The sequence below is a fragment of the Erpetoichthys calabaricus genome, chromosome 3, assembly GCF_900747795.2.
Source record: "Erpetoichthys calabaricus chromosome 3, fErpCal1.3, whole genome shotgun sequence".
In the NCBI taxonomy this organism is placed as follows: Eukaryota; Metazoa; Chordata; class Cladistia; order Polypteriformes; family Polypteridae; genus Erpetoichthys; species Erpetoichthys calabaricus.
In genome coordinates this window covers 1,266,591-1,281,210 of record NC_041396.2, presented here as the reverse complement: position 1 = coordinate 1,281,210, position 14,620 = coordinate 1,266,591, and the positions used below count along the sequence as shown (strand labels likewise).

The following is a 14,620-nucleotide window of genomic DNA, read 5'->3' as shown; positions in this document are numbered from 1 at the left end:
TTATGGGCTTCACCATTTGACTTTGGAGGTCACTTTGCCAATTAAAAAATGATCAGGGATGGCAGTGAAGTATGGAGGAGGGTAAGACCCCCTCAAAGTCCTGCTAATTGACTGTCTCAGTTACCTAAAGCAGCCAGGAGGTGGCAGCAGAAGCAATTGCCAACCTGGAGATGCCCACCGAGGAGCCATTCAGAGTCGCCCTGTTTGAACTGCACATTCAGAAAGGAGACAGAAATTGAAAAGCACGGGCATCAGCCCATCAAGGGCAGATGACATCAGACGGTCGCAGTAGGTGGCACATTTGATGGGATGGAATGGCCAGCGTCAGAGTGAGCTCACCTAGTCTGAGTGCCCGCTTGTACTTTCTCCAGTTTCCCGGTTTCATTTGCCCATTCACGTTACAAGAAGCATGGGGCAGAGACACATGACGTGTGACATCGCTGTGGACGGTTTGGCTTTCTCCAGTCCTACCAGGGGCCCACCACTAGTAGCCTGTCATCAGGACTTGGCACCCAGCCACCTGAAATGAAGAGTGCTCGTCCCCAGATGGTCAGCACACTGCATATGTGAAATACTTGGTGAAGAGGAAGGCCTTGATAAGGCACTGCCAACTGATAGTAGGGCTGGCATGTGCCTGATGACATGGTAGCTTGAGGTTTTAGATAAGGGAGTCATGAGAAAAAGAGAAACAAGTCCACACCATGGCTGCTGGGCACATTTATCGACTGAGGGATGAGCAGGAGTAGAGTGGGCTTTAGGCCAGAGGGTCCCTGAACCACGCCCTTGGGCACTGCCAGCATTCATTACTCCAGACTGTCTGGCCCTTCAGACATATAAATACAGGCAGTAGGGTGCGATACTCCCAGCAGTCACCAGGAGGCACTAGACACCAGCAGCTGCAGGAACTACGCAGCAACATTCAAGACCCCAGAGCTGACCGTGTGCGGTGGAGGAAAGATGAACAACAGATGAAGAGTACACAGGATGGCAGTCCTTGGCAGCAGCTGAGGAATCACGGCACTCGCTGGCACAGTATGCCTCATTTTCTCTCTTCCTACATCCATTTTCTGAGCCCTTTTACTGCAGTATAGGGCTACAGGGGGGCAAAGTCTATTTTGGCAGCCTCAGTATAAGGTGGGCACCCGCTGGCCCTCTGTCTCCTGCCCACTATTTGTCCATCCACTTTGTGAGCCCTCTTTTCTACAGTAAACTGCTATGGGTTTCCAGTGTCTACTTTGCCAGCCTAGGTGCAGGGTGGGCATCTGCTGGCCCACTTGGTATCATTTCCTATATTCATCCATCCATTTTGTATGCCTCTTTACGACAGTATGGGGTTCTTTGGGGAACAAAATCTGTTTTTTGTCAACCTAGGCACACAGCAGGCACCCACTGGCACAACTGGTCCCCTTTTCGTTTTCCTCTGTTGATCCATTTTGCGAGTTCTTTTTATAGTACAGAGCTATGGGGGGGCCTAGGTGTAAGGCGGGCACCCATCAACTCACGAAGGGGTGCCAGCACCAGTATGTGTGCGGCATCTGATTCCAAGCGCCTTGTTTTTGTTCCCGGTGAACGGCCTTGTCACACTCCCTTGATTTTGTGCCACAGCTCCGATGTCACCGCTGTGCTGGAAAAAGCCATAGGAGCCACAAGAATGTCAGCAATGCAACGCCGGCCGCCGTGAACCCTGGGTAAAAATCCAGCTGGAGGAGTCTGCACCCAGTGGCACGCTAGCTACGGTACAGAGTTATGGAATTACAGAGAGGAATCAGGGCCCCCATGTGCGGGGCCTCGAGAAACAAGCCAAGGATCAGGCGTTTAGTGCCAAAAAGGGAGAGGAAGAAGACAAAAAAGTGAAGTCAGCTCCCTGTTTATGCCTGGATTGTGAAACGACTCTCGAAGACGGCACAGGGCAGAGGAAGGGCCTGGCAGAGAAAGAGGCCAAGTGCAAACTGTAGGCTGCGAAGCGTAACTGGTGCCATGGGGTTAAGCAGGAAGTCAGCATGGCATATACAGCATCCTCCTGCCTCAAGCTGTAATGGGCACTTCCTAAAGGGGTGTAGGGGGCACTGGAGCCTGGGGCTTCTCCTAAGTCATGCCAAAGATGAGGCAGGTGTTACACCAAGCTGATGGCACAGCCCGTAAGATTTAGGGTTAGGAGAGAAAGTTTGGGCACAGACAGCAGGCTGGGGTCTTGGTTGGGAGCTCTGCTTGGTGCACCTGGTGGCGGATCAATCAGTGGAGGGTGGAGGGGTATGGGGCAGCTTCTCTGACCTGCTTACCTGCCTGCCCGCCCCCCTCTCTGGCATTTTAACTTGCTGCCATTCTCTGCCTATGGGCCAGGATCAGTTCCACACTGCCCCCCCTAGAGGCCCAGGGTTCACAACTTCCTGTGATCCTCCTATTCACAATCAGGTGCCCAGGCATAGCATGGCATGGTGGCATGACCATTCCATGGAAACTCTCTAATAAGAAAAAGAAGGAGTGACTCACATGACATCTGAAGGCAGTGCTGCAGGATGGAGAGGAGATGCGGGTAGCAGTCTGTGTGCGTCAACCTCTTCTTGACCACATCAAACATCTGGGTGGCACTCTTGGTGTCGAGGTGTGCCTGGGGAAAAAAAATCATACAAGTCAGTTGGGTGGCATCACACAATTCAGGCCCCTCAATCCTCCACAGCCCACCACATCCCCTCCTACACTTCTCTAAATGATGCTTTGTTACGGTTGGGCCTCTGCATGAAGTTTGTCCCGGGACAGGGGGGTGGGTTTCTGGGCCCAGACGTGCGTATGGTGACACGGGCAGGCTGAGCGGGATGCCATTTGACTAAAGAGTTTATTGGGTGGGGGGCTGCTGGAAGGGGACGGAGAAGAAGAAAGGGTTCAAGTGTGCATGGAGAGAGAATGGAGGCCACAAGTCGAGTCAAACCCTGTCACCTTGCCCTTTGGTAAGGGTGCCACCTCCATTTCCTGGCAGTGACACGTGCTCATCATCACCCAGAGAATATTTTCTGCTTTTGTGCATTTCACAGAATGACTGGCCTCACACCTCAAGTGAAGATGCCACACAGTTTTTAAAGCAGGACTTTGTGAAAAAGTAATTGCCCCCATACATTCAATGCTGGGCTTATCTAAATGCTTCCTATCTTCTCCTGTCAGTCTTTCACGTCGCCGTGTTAGCCGACTCTTTGTTAATTCCGACACATCAGTAAGGATTTTTAAAAATCTACTACCCATCTTAGCATCTCTTTTTTGTTTACAACACTCAATCCATCAGCCTGGGCCTGAGGTGACAGCACTGCACTGACTTTGGACAAGCCGGCAAAATTCTGAAAGTGAGGACCTGACGGCGGTGTGCCAGTGGTGAGATCTGCTAGAACAAAGGGAAAACTTAAAGGGGGCCACAGGAGTGAGTGTGTCATGGCCAACACTTATGAGGACCATAACACGAGAGTGAGCAGAGCCAGGAGAAGCCCAATTGAAGCCTGTTTGTTTTTGGGGGGGGGCAGGAGATCAAAAGGCCTGAAGATCGGCGTCCCTTGCTGGCCACAGTGTGCATTCAGCATTACTAGATAGACACTTGAGGACCGAGGCCCCCCCTGAGTTACTAAAACTGTGCCCATCGCTGTGGGGGCAAAAAAAGTCTGAAGTGTGCACCCCCTTAACTTTCAGAAACTGCGCCTGCGCCAGTTGCCCGGGTCACCTAATGGATTGACTGGCTCTGAGAGTGAGACATTGTCACCAGTTATGGGAGTCCCGTGGAGAGACGTATGGGGTGGAGGAGCGAGACGTGGCCTACAGAAGGACTCTATGATGGGATATCATCTACTGTACTTGGGATATTTGTATTTTACGATTATTCTACATTGAGGATTTGTTCTGTTCTGTCTATTGTGTTGTATTGACCCCACTTTTTTTTTTTTTTTACACCCACTGCACGCCCACCTACCTCTCTTTGAAGTGCCTTTCCTGAGGTTTCTTCCATTTTTTCCCTACAAGGGTTTTTTTTTTGGGGGGGTTTGAGTTTTTCCGTTGTCAAGAGGCCTGTCAAAGCCCATTGCAGCCCCCTCTTGTGTGATGTTGGGCTACACAAACATAAATGGTATTGTATTGTACAAAACAGACCTCAGAGGCACCATATGAGGAGGCGTAGAAGACACGATGAGTGTGGTGTGGCCAACAAAAGTGGAGTACAAGTGATGAGACACGACTGGCAGTGACAGGCGTGAAGGACAGCGAAAGGAAACTTCCGACGCCACATGAGGACAGGTATGGGGTATGGGAGTGGGACAAGTAAGACAAACGTGGAATATCTGGAGTGAGTCACCTCAACAGCAGTAAAAAAGTACACTTATGAAGGGGGTATGGGAGTGAGACACGACTGCCGACGAAATTGAAGACCCCAGAAAGACGTTCATCAGCTCTCCTACTCACCGCATCAAAGTGCTTGGCCATCTCCAGGTCATCCTCATTTCTGACCATTTCAAAAAAATCTAAGTGCCTACAAAGGAAAGCAAATTAGACACCATGAACGAGTGCCCACTGCCTGGCCCACCACAACAGGAAACACCCCTCACACCTCAGCCATTAGACTAAGAGCCCAGCGACTGGGGGTACGCAGGAGCAGGGTGGGCTGGTCTCTCATCAAGAGGACGTGACATGAATGGTGGCAGCTCTAGTTGGTTGGCACTGCTGTCTTTAAGTACAACAAACTGCCACGTGGTACCAATCACCTCACATCCTGCCCACACCTGTCGAGTTTGTCTTTTGTATAAATGTGGAAAAGTCAGGTTGTTGGTTTGCCATAAAGGTGAAAATCCCACCAAGTTACCACCTCAGCGTTTTCACCATGTTTGCCATCTTGTTACGTAGTTTCTGAACACTCACTAAGTCAAAATGTGAACCCCGCATAAGGGACGCCCCACAGAAAAGCAGTTGGTGTTCCACACCAGTAGGGGCACCGACCCAGTGATCATCAGGTGACATTTGGGACACAATTCCCGAAAGATGTAAAGAAAGTCTCGTGTCCTACCTGTCCAGAGTGGCATTCTCGTGTTCTCGTAGCTTGTCGATTACGGGCTGAATCCCCAGCATCAAGAACTCGTACCGCAGGTGCAATCGAAACTCCAGATTGTCCTGAAAGAAAAGTTCCTGCTGAAAAAGAGGTCACGATAAAGGGGCAGCTGTCATTTGGACCAGAGTGGCACTGTGCCCTACGCATTCTCTTGTCATGCATCAGTGCTATTAGGGACCATCCCTCCATTTATTCAATTTCCAAACTCACTTATCCAGGGCAGGTCATGGGGCTGATGGAGTCTGTCCCAGCAAAGAACAGCTGTAGGCAGGAACAATCCTGGGACGTGATCATCATCATTATTAACGCATTAAAGGAAAACACCACCTAAAAATGCTATTGTTTTAATAATTAAAGCAGACCACAAAGCAGTGCATGCTGGGATATAAAAATATCTTCCAGAGCTTACGATTCTTTAACTTTAAGACAACATAACTTCATTAAAGTCAGTTGAGGTGTGTCCAGGATGAGACTCAAGATGGGGTCAAACTTCGTCCTGGTGGGCTGCAGATTTTCATGATGGCATATAGCATTTGGCATTTCATTATTAACCAGCCGTGTTATCCATCTAAAAATCTAACTAATCAACGAATTAACATTTGCAGTTCTTCATCGACTGGAATATATTTCGTAAAGCATATAGTAATAAAGTGCATTGCATTTGTCATTCCAACAGATGGGTCAACACAAATACTTGTATTACCATGCATAGCATAAAATGCACCACCTGTTGGAATGACTAGTGCAACGCGTATGTATTGGCTATATGCCATTTGGTATGGGATTCATAAAAGTACATGAGATGAAATGTACATGAGAACAATCCAGGCGAGAACAGACCACTCAGACCAACAAAGCCCTCCAGTCCTCGCCATCAAGTCGAGTTTTCAAAGTCCCTAAAGTCCTCCTGCCTACTACGCTACTTGGTCGCTTATTCCAAGTGTCTGAGGTTCTCTGTATAAAGAAAAACTTTCTAACTGCTAATGATGGCGATGCTCCATCTGTTGGAACAACAAGCACAACATATTATGTATCTATCTGTTCTATGCCATTTGGCATGGGATTCGTAAAAGTGGTGTTAACAAAAGTGATGCACCATCTGTTGGAAGAAAAAATGCAACTCACTTTCTAAGTTCAAACGTTTGTGATGTGCCATCTGTTGGCTGAGAAAGATACAGCAGCCAGATGTGCACACAAACACTTGTCCTTTTATTAAGGTGGAAGGGAATGTTAAATAAAAACAGAGCCGGCACGCAGGTCGGCCATGTCAGCATTTTTTGCATGGCCCTTCACACTCAACACTTCCATTTCCCAGGGACCTTTGCACTTTTAAACGCTATCTTTTCTAAGACACTTATTTTTCAGTATTCTCAAACATCTGAGCTATGTCCTTATTTTCGTATCACTTGCAGCTGCTGTTTTTTTGAGCCACTGCAGTTTCTGAAGATCAGGTTTCTTTTTGCTAACACTGAGGACTGTTTTTCTGCTGGTTTTAGACGAGAGCCATTACAAGCCTCGGCCCGCGCTCCAGCTGGCGTCTCTCAGATCAGTATCTATGTGGGCTGCTGTTACGCAAGTCTTGCTTGATCTTTATGGCATACTGCAATGGCACTGAAAATAAAGACCCACTGGCCGGCGTTCTCTAATCCTGCAGAAAATACACCAGCCATCCAAAAGCTTCTCTACTGGGTTCAAACCAAACCTGCTCAGAAGCTAAAGGACACCAGTAGCTGAAAGCATCCCCTTTGTGATATTCCAGTGCACCAAACCCGTGGCCTAAAGCTGCTCCAGCACTGCGGGGCTGCACATTGTGTTATTATTACATTCTCTGTCTACAACTAAGACATCTTTACATGGCTTCATTATACACCTTAACAACAAGTGATTGTGTGCGTGCATGTGTGTAGATATGTGTGTGCAGCCGGTTGTTATGTCTCTATTATCTGTCATTTGGTATGGGATGCACCATCTGTTGGAATGACAAATGCAACGTGTATGCCTCTGTTATGTGCCATTTAGTATGGGATTCATTAAAGCAGTGTTAATGTTTGTGAAGTGCCATTTTTTGGAATGACAAATACAATGCACTTTAGTACTACAATGGGTTGTGATGCAATGCAGGTCCCCTGTTACATGTGTTTGGCATAGGATTTTGTAAAAGCAATGTTAAAACTTGTGATAAGCCATCTGTTGGAATGGCGAATGCAATGCATCTGCTTCCGTTACGTGCCATTTAGTATGGGATTCATTAAAGCAGTGTGACAAATGACAAATGCAATGCATTTTACTACTACAAAAGGTTGTGATGCACCACCTGTTGGAAAGACAATGCAATGCATTTTATTCCTACATGCATTATGAAATACATTCCAACAGATGGTGCACTGCAAACATTAATGCTGAGGTCTACGTTGACTAACCCGTCTTGGACAGGTGGCACAGCTACAACAATGCAAGGCATTACAGTACAATTGCTTTACTGCTGTCCTATCATAATTAAGCTACTGCTCCAAGCAGTGCTTTCCTAGTTACGGTGGCCATTTTCTAGCACTGCAGTCTGTTTGTCCAGTCTTCCCAGTTGTTTTCAGTTGTACTAAACCATGGAATTTGTGAGAAGCCATCTGTTGGAATGACGAATGCAATGCAGGTCTCTGTTACATGTATTTGGCATAGGATTTTGTAAAAGCAATGTTAAAACTTGTGATAAGCCATCTGTTGGAATGGCGAATGCAATGCATCTGCTTCCGTTACGTGCCATTTAGTATGGGATTCATTAAAGCAGTATTAATGTTTGTGAAGTGCCATTTTTTGGAATGACAAATACAATGCACTTTAGTACTACAATAGGTTGTGATGCAATGCAGGTCCCCTGTTACATGTGTTTGGCATAGGATTTTGTAAAAGCAGTGTTAAAATTTGTGAGAAGCCATCTGTTGGAATGACAAATGCAATGCATTTTATTACTACATGCATTACGAAATACATTCCAACAGATGGTGCATTGCAAACGTTAATGCTGAGGTCTGCACTGACTTTCCGCCTTGGGAAGTGCTATTGGTGGCACTGACTACACTCACAAGCCCCTCAGTTACGTTTAACTGGACCAAGGCCGCCTCTTTGCATGGCTCCGCATGACAGTAAGGTCAGCGCTACTCCTGGCCTAGCAGTATGGAGCGTCTCCAAGCTGTGCTTTCTTAGTTTGGTATGGGATTTGTAGCAGCTCTGCAGTGATGCATTCACAGGGCCTGCTGTACCAGAGCAGCCATCCCACACTGCAGTTTCAATACACAATGCCAGGCCTGACAGTAAGGTCATCTTTATCGCTGCCCTACCAACCTGGAGCTTCACCAAGCAGTTGGGAGGGCCGACGTCTCGCATTACGGTCGGTTTCTGCGGTGACGCAGTTCAATTCAGTACTTGGTACAAGTCCACCACACTGCTTGGCTTCCTTTGCTTCTCTAAGATTCTGTTCTGCGCTGATTCGTCCGTTCATTTTGATCTCCATACCAAATTCAGGTAACACCTGATGCCATCTTTCAGTTTCACTCTCAGTCTTTTCTTGTTACGCGTCATCATTTATAGCACAAGCTGGTTACAGGGCTACCCAAATGTGGGTGACACTTCAGATGTTTGTAACGAGACATTAATAAAATCTTCTTCTGGACACAACAGTTAGAAAGCCTCAATCAAGTGGCCTTCGCGACAAGTGGGTGACACGTCTCTCGATTTTGTGCTTCTCTGTAAGGCTTGTGAAGCCGCTAATCGATGCTCTTAATGCACAGAGAGATGAATGACCACTCGATGGACGCTTCAGAAGAGTCATTAAGACCAAAATCCGTCTGCTTTAAAAGGCATAGAAAGTAAATGAGCTGTCGGGCCTCGGTCCAGTTCAAGTTCTGCTCTGTGGACCTTCTATCTGCTACTTTAACAGGTGTGTGTGTGTGTGTGTGCAGGACCAGCGATGTGGAGCTCTAAGCCTGGACATTGAAAAGAAGAGAGAAACCCACCTCTCCTGCCCCAGCATTCAAGACGGCGTTGATGAAGGACATAATGGCAGTTTTCAAGTTGACCTCATCCCGGTAGCGCCCTGTGCTCCTGTCCAGCTCATTCAGCAAGGTCTGCAAACAAGAAGAGACGACACGTTGGTATGTTCTACTAGAGCATGAAACAGCGGCCAGTTCAGTTAACACATGGTGCCCACGGTCAAGAAGAAAAGGGCAGTGCAACCAACCGGAAGGAGTCAGACTTGAGGTCAGCAATACGAATGGCCAGAACCCTGGCAGTGAGAGTTGAGACTGGCACCGCACATGGAGCAGCGACCATCGCTTAACACATAGTGCCCACTGTCAAGAAGAAAAGGGCAGTACAACCAGCCAGACGCCCAGGAGTTAAGATGTGAGATCAGCACCGCACAACAAGTGGACGACTGCTATTTGAGGTAACACACAGTGTCCAGTTTCAAGAACAAGGGGGCAGTAGAAATGGCCAGCAGCCCCAGAGTTAGATCTGAGATCCAAATTACACAAGGAGTGGACAGCGGCCAGGTCAGTTCAGACATGGTGTCCACTATCGAGACCAGAGCAGCACTATGACCGGCCACAAGTCCAACAGTCTGATTTGAGATCAGCACCACACAATAAGAGAACTTCGTCCACTGTTGTATGGTGGGCCACAAGCCCAAGAGTCAGCTTCCATTTGAGATCAGCGCCACACAACGAGCGGCCAGTTCAGTTAACGCATGGTGTCCACTGCCAAGAAGAAAGTGATGGACAGTGGACATCAGCACTGGACAAGACAAAAAGGAGACAGTGGCCAGCTGAGGGAATGCAAGACGTCTACTTTCAAGAAGAGGGTGGCAGTATGACTAGCTGGAGTGGAGACTGGCACCACCCAGGGAGCAGTGACCACCACTTAACACCACTTTAAGTAAAGCCCAGGAGTTAAGATTTGTAATCAGCAGCACACAAGGAGCGGCCAGCGGCTACTTGAGGTAACACACGGCGCCCAAACTCAGGACGAGGGTGACAGTACCGCTGATAAGTTTGATTTGAGATCTCAACTAGACAATGAGGGGCCAGCGTCCACTTCAGTTAGGAGACATTATTATACAATTGCAGGCGAGGTGCCCACCGTTCATATTCAGAGCCAGCTCTATGGAGACCCCGGTGGTCTTTGTGTGACAGCATGGTGTGTTTGTTGTATTCTATTTAAATTATACTGGGCTTCTTGTGGAGAAGAGCACACTGGGCTTGTTAAGAAGATTGCTGTCCAAAACTAAGTGTCCCCTCCTTGCCTCTCGTTAACACAACACACGAGATAAGCCACCGGCAGAGCAGCCAGTCCGTCAAGCTCGTTCAGTTAGCCAGCGGCTGAGCCGTCTGTCCCAGGACCTTACTTGGCTATCAAGGCCTCTGTCTGAACTTCATCTTTCGATGTGACAGAAGATCACAAGTCCATGAGCCTGACTGGATCATCTTCACTGATGTCCTCGGTCACACACAGGGCTTACGAGGACCTGCTTCTGGTCACGTCACATCCTCGATTCTTTTCGGCCGATGCTTCCTGCGGCTCAACGCCCCGCATGTCTAATTTGGCCTTCTGGGCTGCCCGGTAACTGGTGCTGCTTCAGTCAACAGCGACATTTCTGTCTATCACACGTTTTCATATAAATGATGTACTGGAGCTCAGAGCACTTCACAAGATGAAGAAAGAAAAATATAAAAATAAGATTAGGCAATACTAAATAACAAAGAATAAAAGTCAGGGGGACAGAGAAAAAAAAACAAAACAAAATCTGCAGGGGTGCCACGGCCACGAGACCACCAAGCCCCCACTGGGCAGTCAGTGCTGCCACTAGCCAGCGTCCTCTGGGTTTGGACTTTTTAGTTCTTTTCCTTAAGTGGCTCTTGCCTCGTTTATTCCTTCTGGGTCTAAGGTTACGGCCACCTCATGATGCTGCTCAAGGCTCTCCCGTCCTGATGCCCATCTTCTTCCTGATTACAATACAATTTATTTTTGTGTAGCCCAAAATCACACAATGAGTGCCATGGTGGGCTTTAACAGGACCTGCCTCTTGACATGTCATGTAAAACTGAGTCTGGACCCGCCAAAGGAAGGCACTACATATCAATAATAAAAGTCTGACTGTGATTCGGTAAATGGGGTGGCATGATGCCACAGTAGTCAGCACCACTGTCATACAATTCCGGAGTTTGAATCCCCCCCCACCTGGATGTTCTCCCCGTGCCCGTTTGAGATTCCCTCCCACATCCAGAAATGCATGCCAGTGAGGTTGCTGGCAATTCCACACTGGGCCTTTGTGAGTGTGGCAGTGACTTTTAATGTCCCTCTTCACCAGGTCGCTCCACCAAGTACACAAACAGCTGTAGTCTGCCATGAGATGCCACTCACATTACAAAGGTGCATTTTTTCCCATATGTGCTTGTTAGAAATGCCCAGTTCCTGACCCCAAGGAAAGGCACCCTACAATAATGAAGGTTTCGTTGTTATCCAGTAAATCTGGTGGCCTGGGGCTGCAGTGGTCATTACCACAGTCCTGCAGCTCCAGTATTTGGAGTTTGAATCCCACCAGCCAGATGTTACTATAATATGAGGACTCTGCATGTTGTGTGTGGACTTTCACACCAGTGGGCTCCGTGTGCCTACGTGGATCCTGCCTGTGACCCCATGTCTGTGTGGGATTTCCTCCACATCTTGGCTGAGGAATCGGCCTGAGTTGCCTCGAGAGCTGCCACATTGTAATCTTTGTAGTTAGCCAATAAAAAGGTTCATTCTGCTCGACTTCTAACCTCCCACATCCACAAAGGTTTGGCATTCCGAGTGGGAATCTCAAAGGTCAGACTCCCCTTGTCCGTGTCGGCTTTGCTATCACATCCCCACAGACATTCCAGTTTGATTTCTGCCAGTCCCAAATGGGGCCCTGTGATGGACTGCCGCTCCTGTCATGTTTAAGTGGATCTGGGGGTGACCTGTGCTGCAGCGTGTCACTTGGTGGTCACACAATCCTCCGCTATCGGACAGTCAGGCGCGACTTAACTCTGAAACGGGCTTTTTACAAATGTTTTCTGCAGAGCACCGCGCTGCATGGCTTTAGGAGAGGGCACCCTCGGCTCAACATCATGCCAAACTCACACCAGGTCCCGTAGGGGGCGCACCTGCCCTCCAGATGTGTTCTGCATGGCTGGCACGCTCTCCCACACACAGCAGGGTGCTGCCATCTGTCCACAAACTGGCCGAGCCCGTTGTTTCTTCTTCTTGTTCGCTCTCCTAACAGAAGACTCCCCTCTTTTTTATCCCACCTCAGCAGAAAATGTGCAGCAGCCACCTGTGTTTAGTCTGGCGGCCGTCACAGGAGCTGCGGACCTGAAAAGCATTAGCGCCTGGGGTCGCGGCGGCCTCCCGTCTCGACAGCGCTCTGGCTTTTCTCATAAACTTTCACTTCTGTTCAAAAGGATGGAAGGTATTCCAGTGGTTTTGGAACGAGGACAACAATAACTTTTGTGCTTTCAATGAAAATGGAGAGAAGCTCTTTTTTGGAGCCTGGGTGGCAGGCTGCTGGGGCTGCCGAGCAGTCAGGTGATTTTCTCTAATCCGCTCCTGGCTACGGACGGCCGCCTTTGCTGCGAGTGTTGCGAGCCTTAAAATGAGGGGCCGGCTGGTCAGATGTGACCACCAGCACCCCGTGTGTAAACTGCAGGGCTTGATGGTCAAATGAAATGGCGGAGCGCGTGTGTACAAACTCCTCTGATGCATGAGCCGAGTCGCCATTAAAGACTTTTACTGAATAAGCCCCGTGACAGACTTCATCCATTCATTTTCTAAAGGCCACTATTATACAGGTGAGGCTAATGTGGCCACAGGGCAGGAGCAAACACGGGGTGAGGTGCCAGGCCTTCAGAGGGCACACGCACAGTCACAGGCAGAGCCTTCAAGTTCAACTTCTGATGGACTAATCACGTCTGGATATTCATCTGAAAAGTCTGAGGTCTTTTTTAGCTTTGACAAGCTGTCCCCTGCGGCTGCTCCCACGTAGTAATGAAACGGGACAAACGGTAAAAAAAATCAACAGACGTCGGCACTGCATCTGATCGTGTTCAGCTCTGATGGGACGTGTGGGGAGAAAAGCAGGTGGCCGTGATATCACAGCCAGTCAGCAGGTACCCTCTAAAACGTTACTCCTTAACAATCTCTGCTGAACAAACAAGGCATTACTAGCTAATCACAGGCAAGGTGCGCTCCAACACGTGGCGACAGGGAGAGCGACTCCAACGGAGGCTGGCGTGTGAGCGAGAAGGGCCCTGCCAGGCTCCCCCCGACGTCATGCTTCCCCCTCCCCTCGTCCCGTAGCCTCTGTCTCTCGGATTAGCATGACTATATAGCGCTCCTGCAAGTGAACTCGGATTCTTGGCGCGATGAGAGAAGACGCAAAATCAACCGGAATGTTCAAGCAAATTCTAGAACAAAGAAAACCCCGATCTAAATCTGTGAAGCAGTTCTCTCGTTCGCTAGCTAAGCGGAGGGAAGGAATGCCCTGAGGCTGGCACGTGACTGAGGAGGACCATGCCTGCCTGCCCCTCCCCTCAGTCCTCTCCGTGTCTCTTGCATTTGCCCAAATAAATCGGTACTGCAACTGAACTCTTAGCACAATGAGAGAAGTTGTAAAATCAACCGGAATGTTCAAGCAAATTATACAAAAACCCGATCTAAATTCGTGGAGCAGTTCTCTCATGAAAAGCAGACAGACGTTGGATTATAAATACAGAGATAGATGTGTCGTCAGCTGTTATTAGTCATCTCATTGTGACAACAAACCTGAACTTGGATTTGAATAAAGTCAGAGTTGACCATGCGGGCCTTGTCATGGAACGGTGTGCAGAACTGAAGGGTCCCAAGGCCTTACTTCACACATCATGAAGACCTTTGAGAGGAACATCAGGATCTTCTGCACAGTTGTGGAGGAGGCTCTCACCTACGTACTCCACAGAGTCTGCTGGCACCACACTCGGGCTCAGTACCTTAGATGCCATTCTGCCTCATCGACTGGGTGAAAAGCTCAAGGCTTTAAATCTTGATGCCCCCATAACCTCCTGGATCATGGACTACCTGACCAACATAATGCAGTTTATGAGGCTGAGGGACTGTGGGTCAGAAATGGTGGGGTCCCGTCTCCCTTCCCTGGTCACACAACAGACCCAGTCCAATACCAGCACTCGTCATTTACAGAAATTCTCAGATGAGTCCTCCATCAATAATGGAGACGAGTCGAGAGTGGAGGAAAGGCGTGGAGGGCTTTGTCTGGTGGTGCAGCGACAACAAACCACTGGTGGTGGACTTTAGACATGCCAAGAAGCCTCTGAGACCAGTCACCATGCAGCGGGAGGACATGGAAGTGGGGTCCTCACAAATAAACTGGACTGGCCTGACAAGGGGGGTCACAGCAGAGTGGACTTTCTGAGGAGACTCTCAGGTCTTTTACTGTGTACTACGTTAATATAGCAATAGTAGTAGTAGCCGGGGGGGTCTTCTATT

At 48.7% G+C, this 14,620-nt stretch overlaps 1 protein-coding gene across 4 annotated transcripts in view; it reads right to left on the bottom strand.

The window, feature by feature from the left end:
- daam2 (dishevelled associated activator of morphogenesis 2) overlaps window positions 1-14,620 on the bottom strand; it is a 238,209-nt gene that overhangs the window by 53,050 nt on the left and 170,539 nt on the right. For 2 of the 4 annotated variants that reach the window (XM_051925402.1, XM_051925399.1), the window contains exons 7-10: window positions 9,079-9,189; window positions 5,030-5,133; window positions 4,432-4,498; window positions 2,491-2,608 (exon numbers count right to left, since the gene is read on the bottom strand). In XM_051925402.1, the coding sequence (XP_051781362.1) occupies window positions 2,491-2,608; window positions 4,432-4,498; window positions 5,030-5,133; window positions 9,079-9,189 (400 nt within the window). Of the gene's footprint in view, window positions 1-2,490; window positions 2,609-4,428; window positions 4,499-5,029; window positions 5,134-9,078; window positions 9,190-14,620 lie in introns of all 4 variants that reach the window. The other 2 variants (XM_051925400.1, XM_051925401.1) reach the window with 1 other exon arrangement.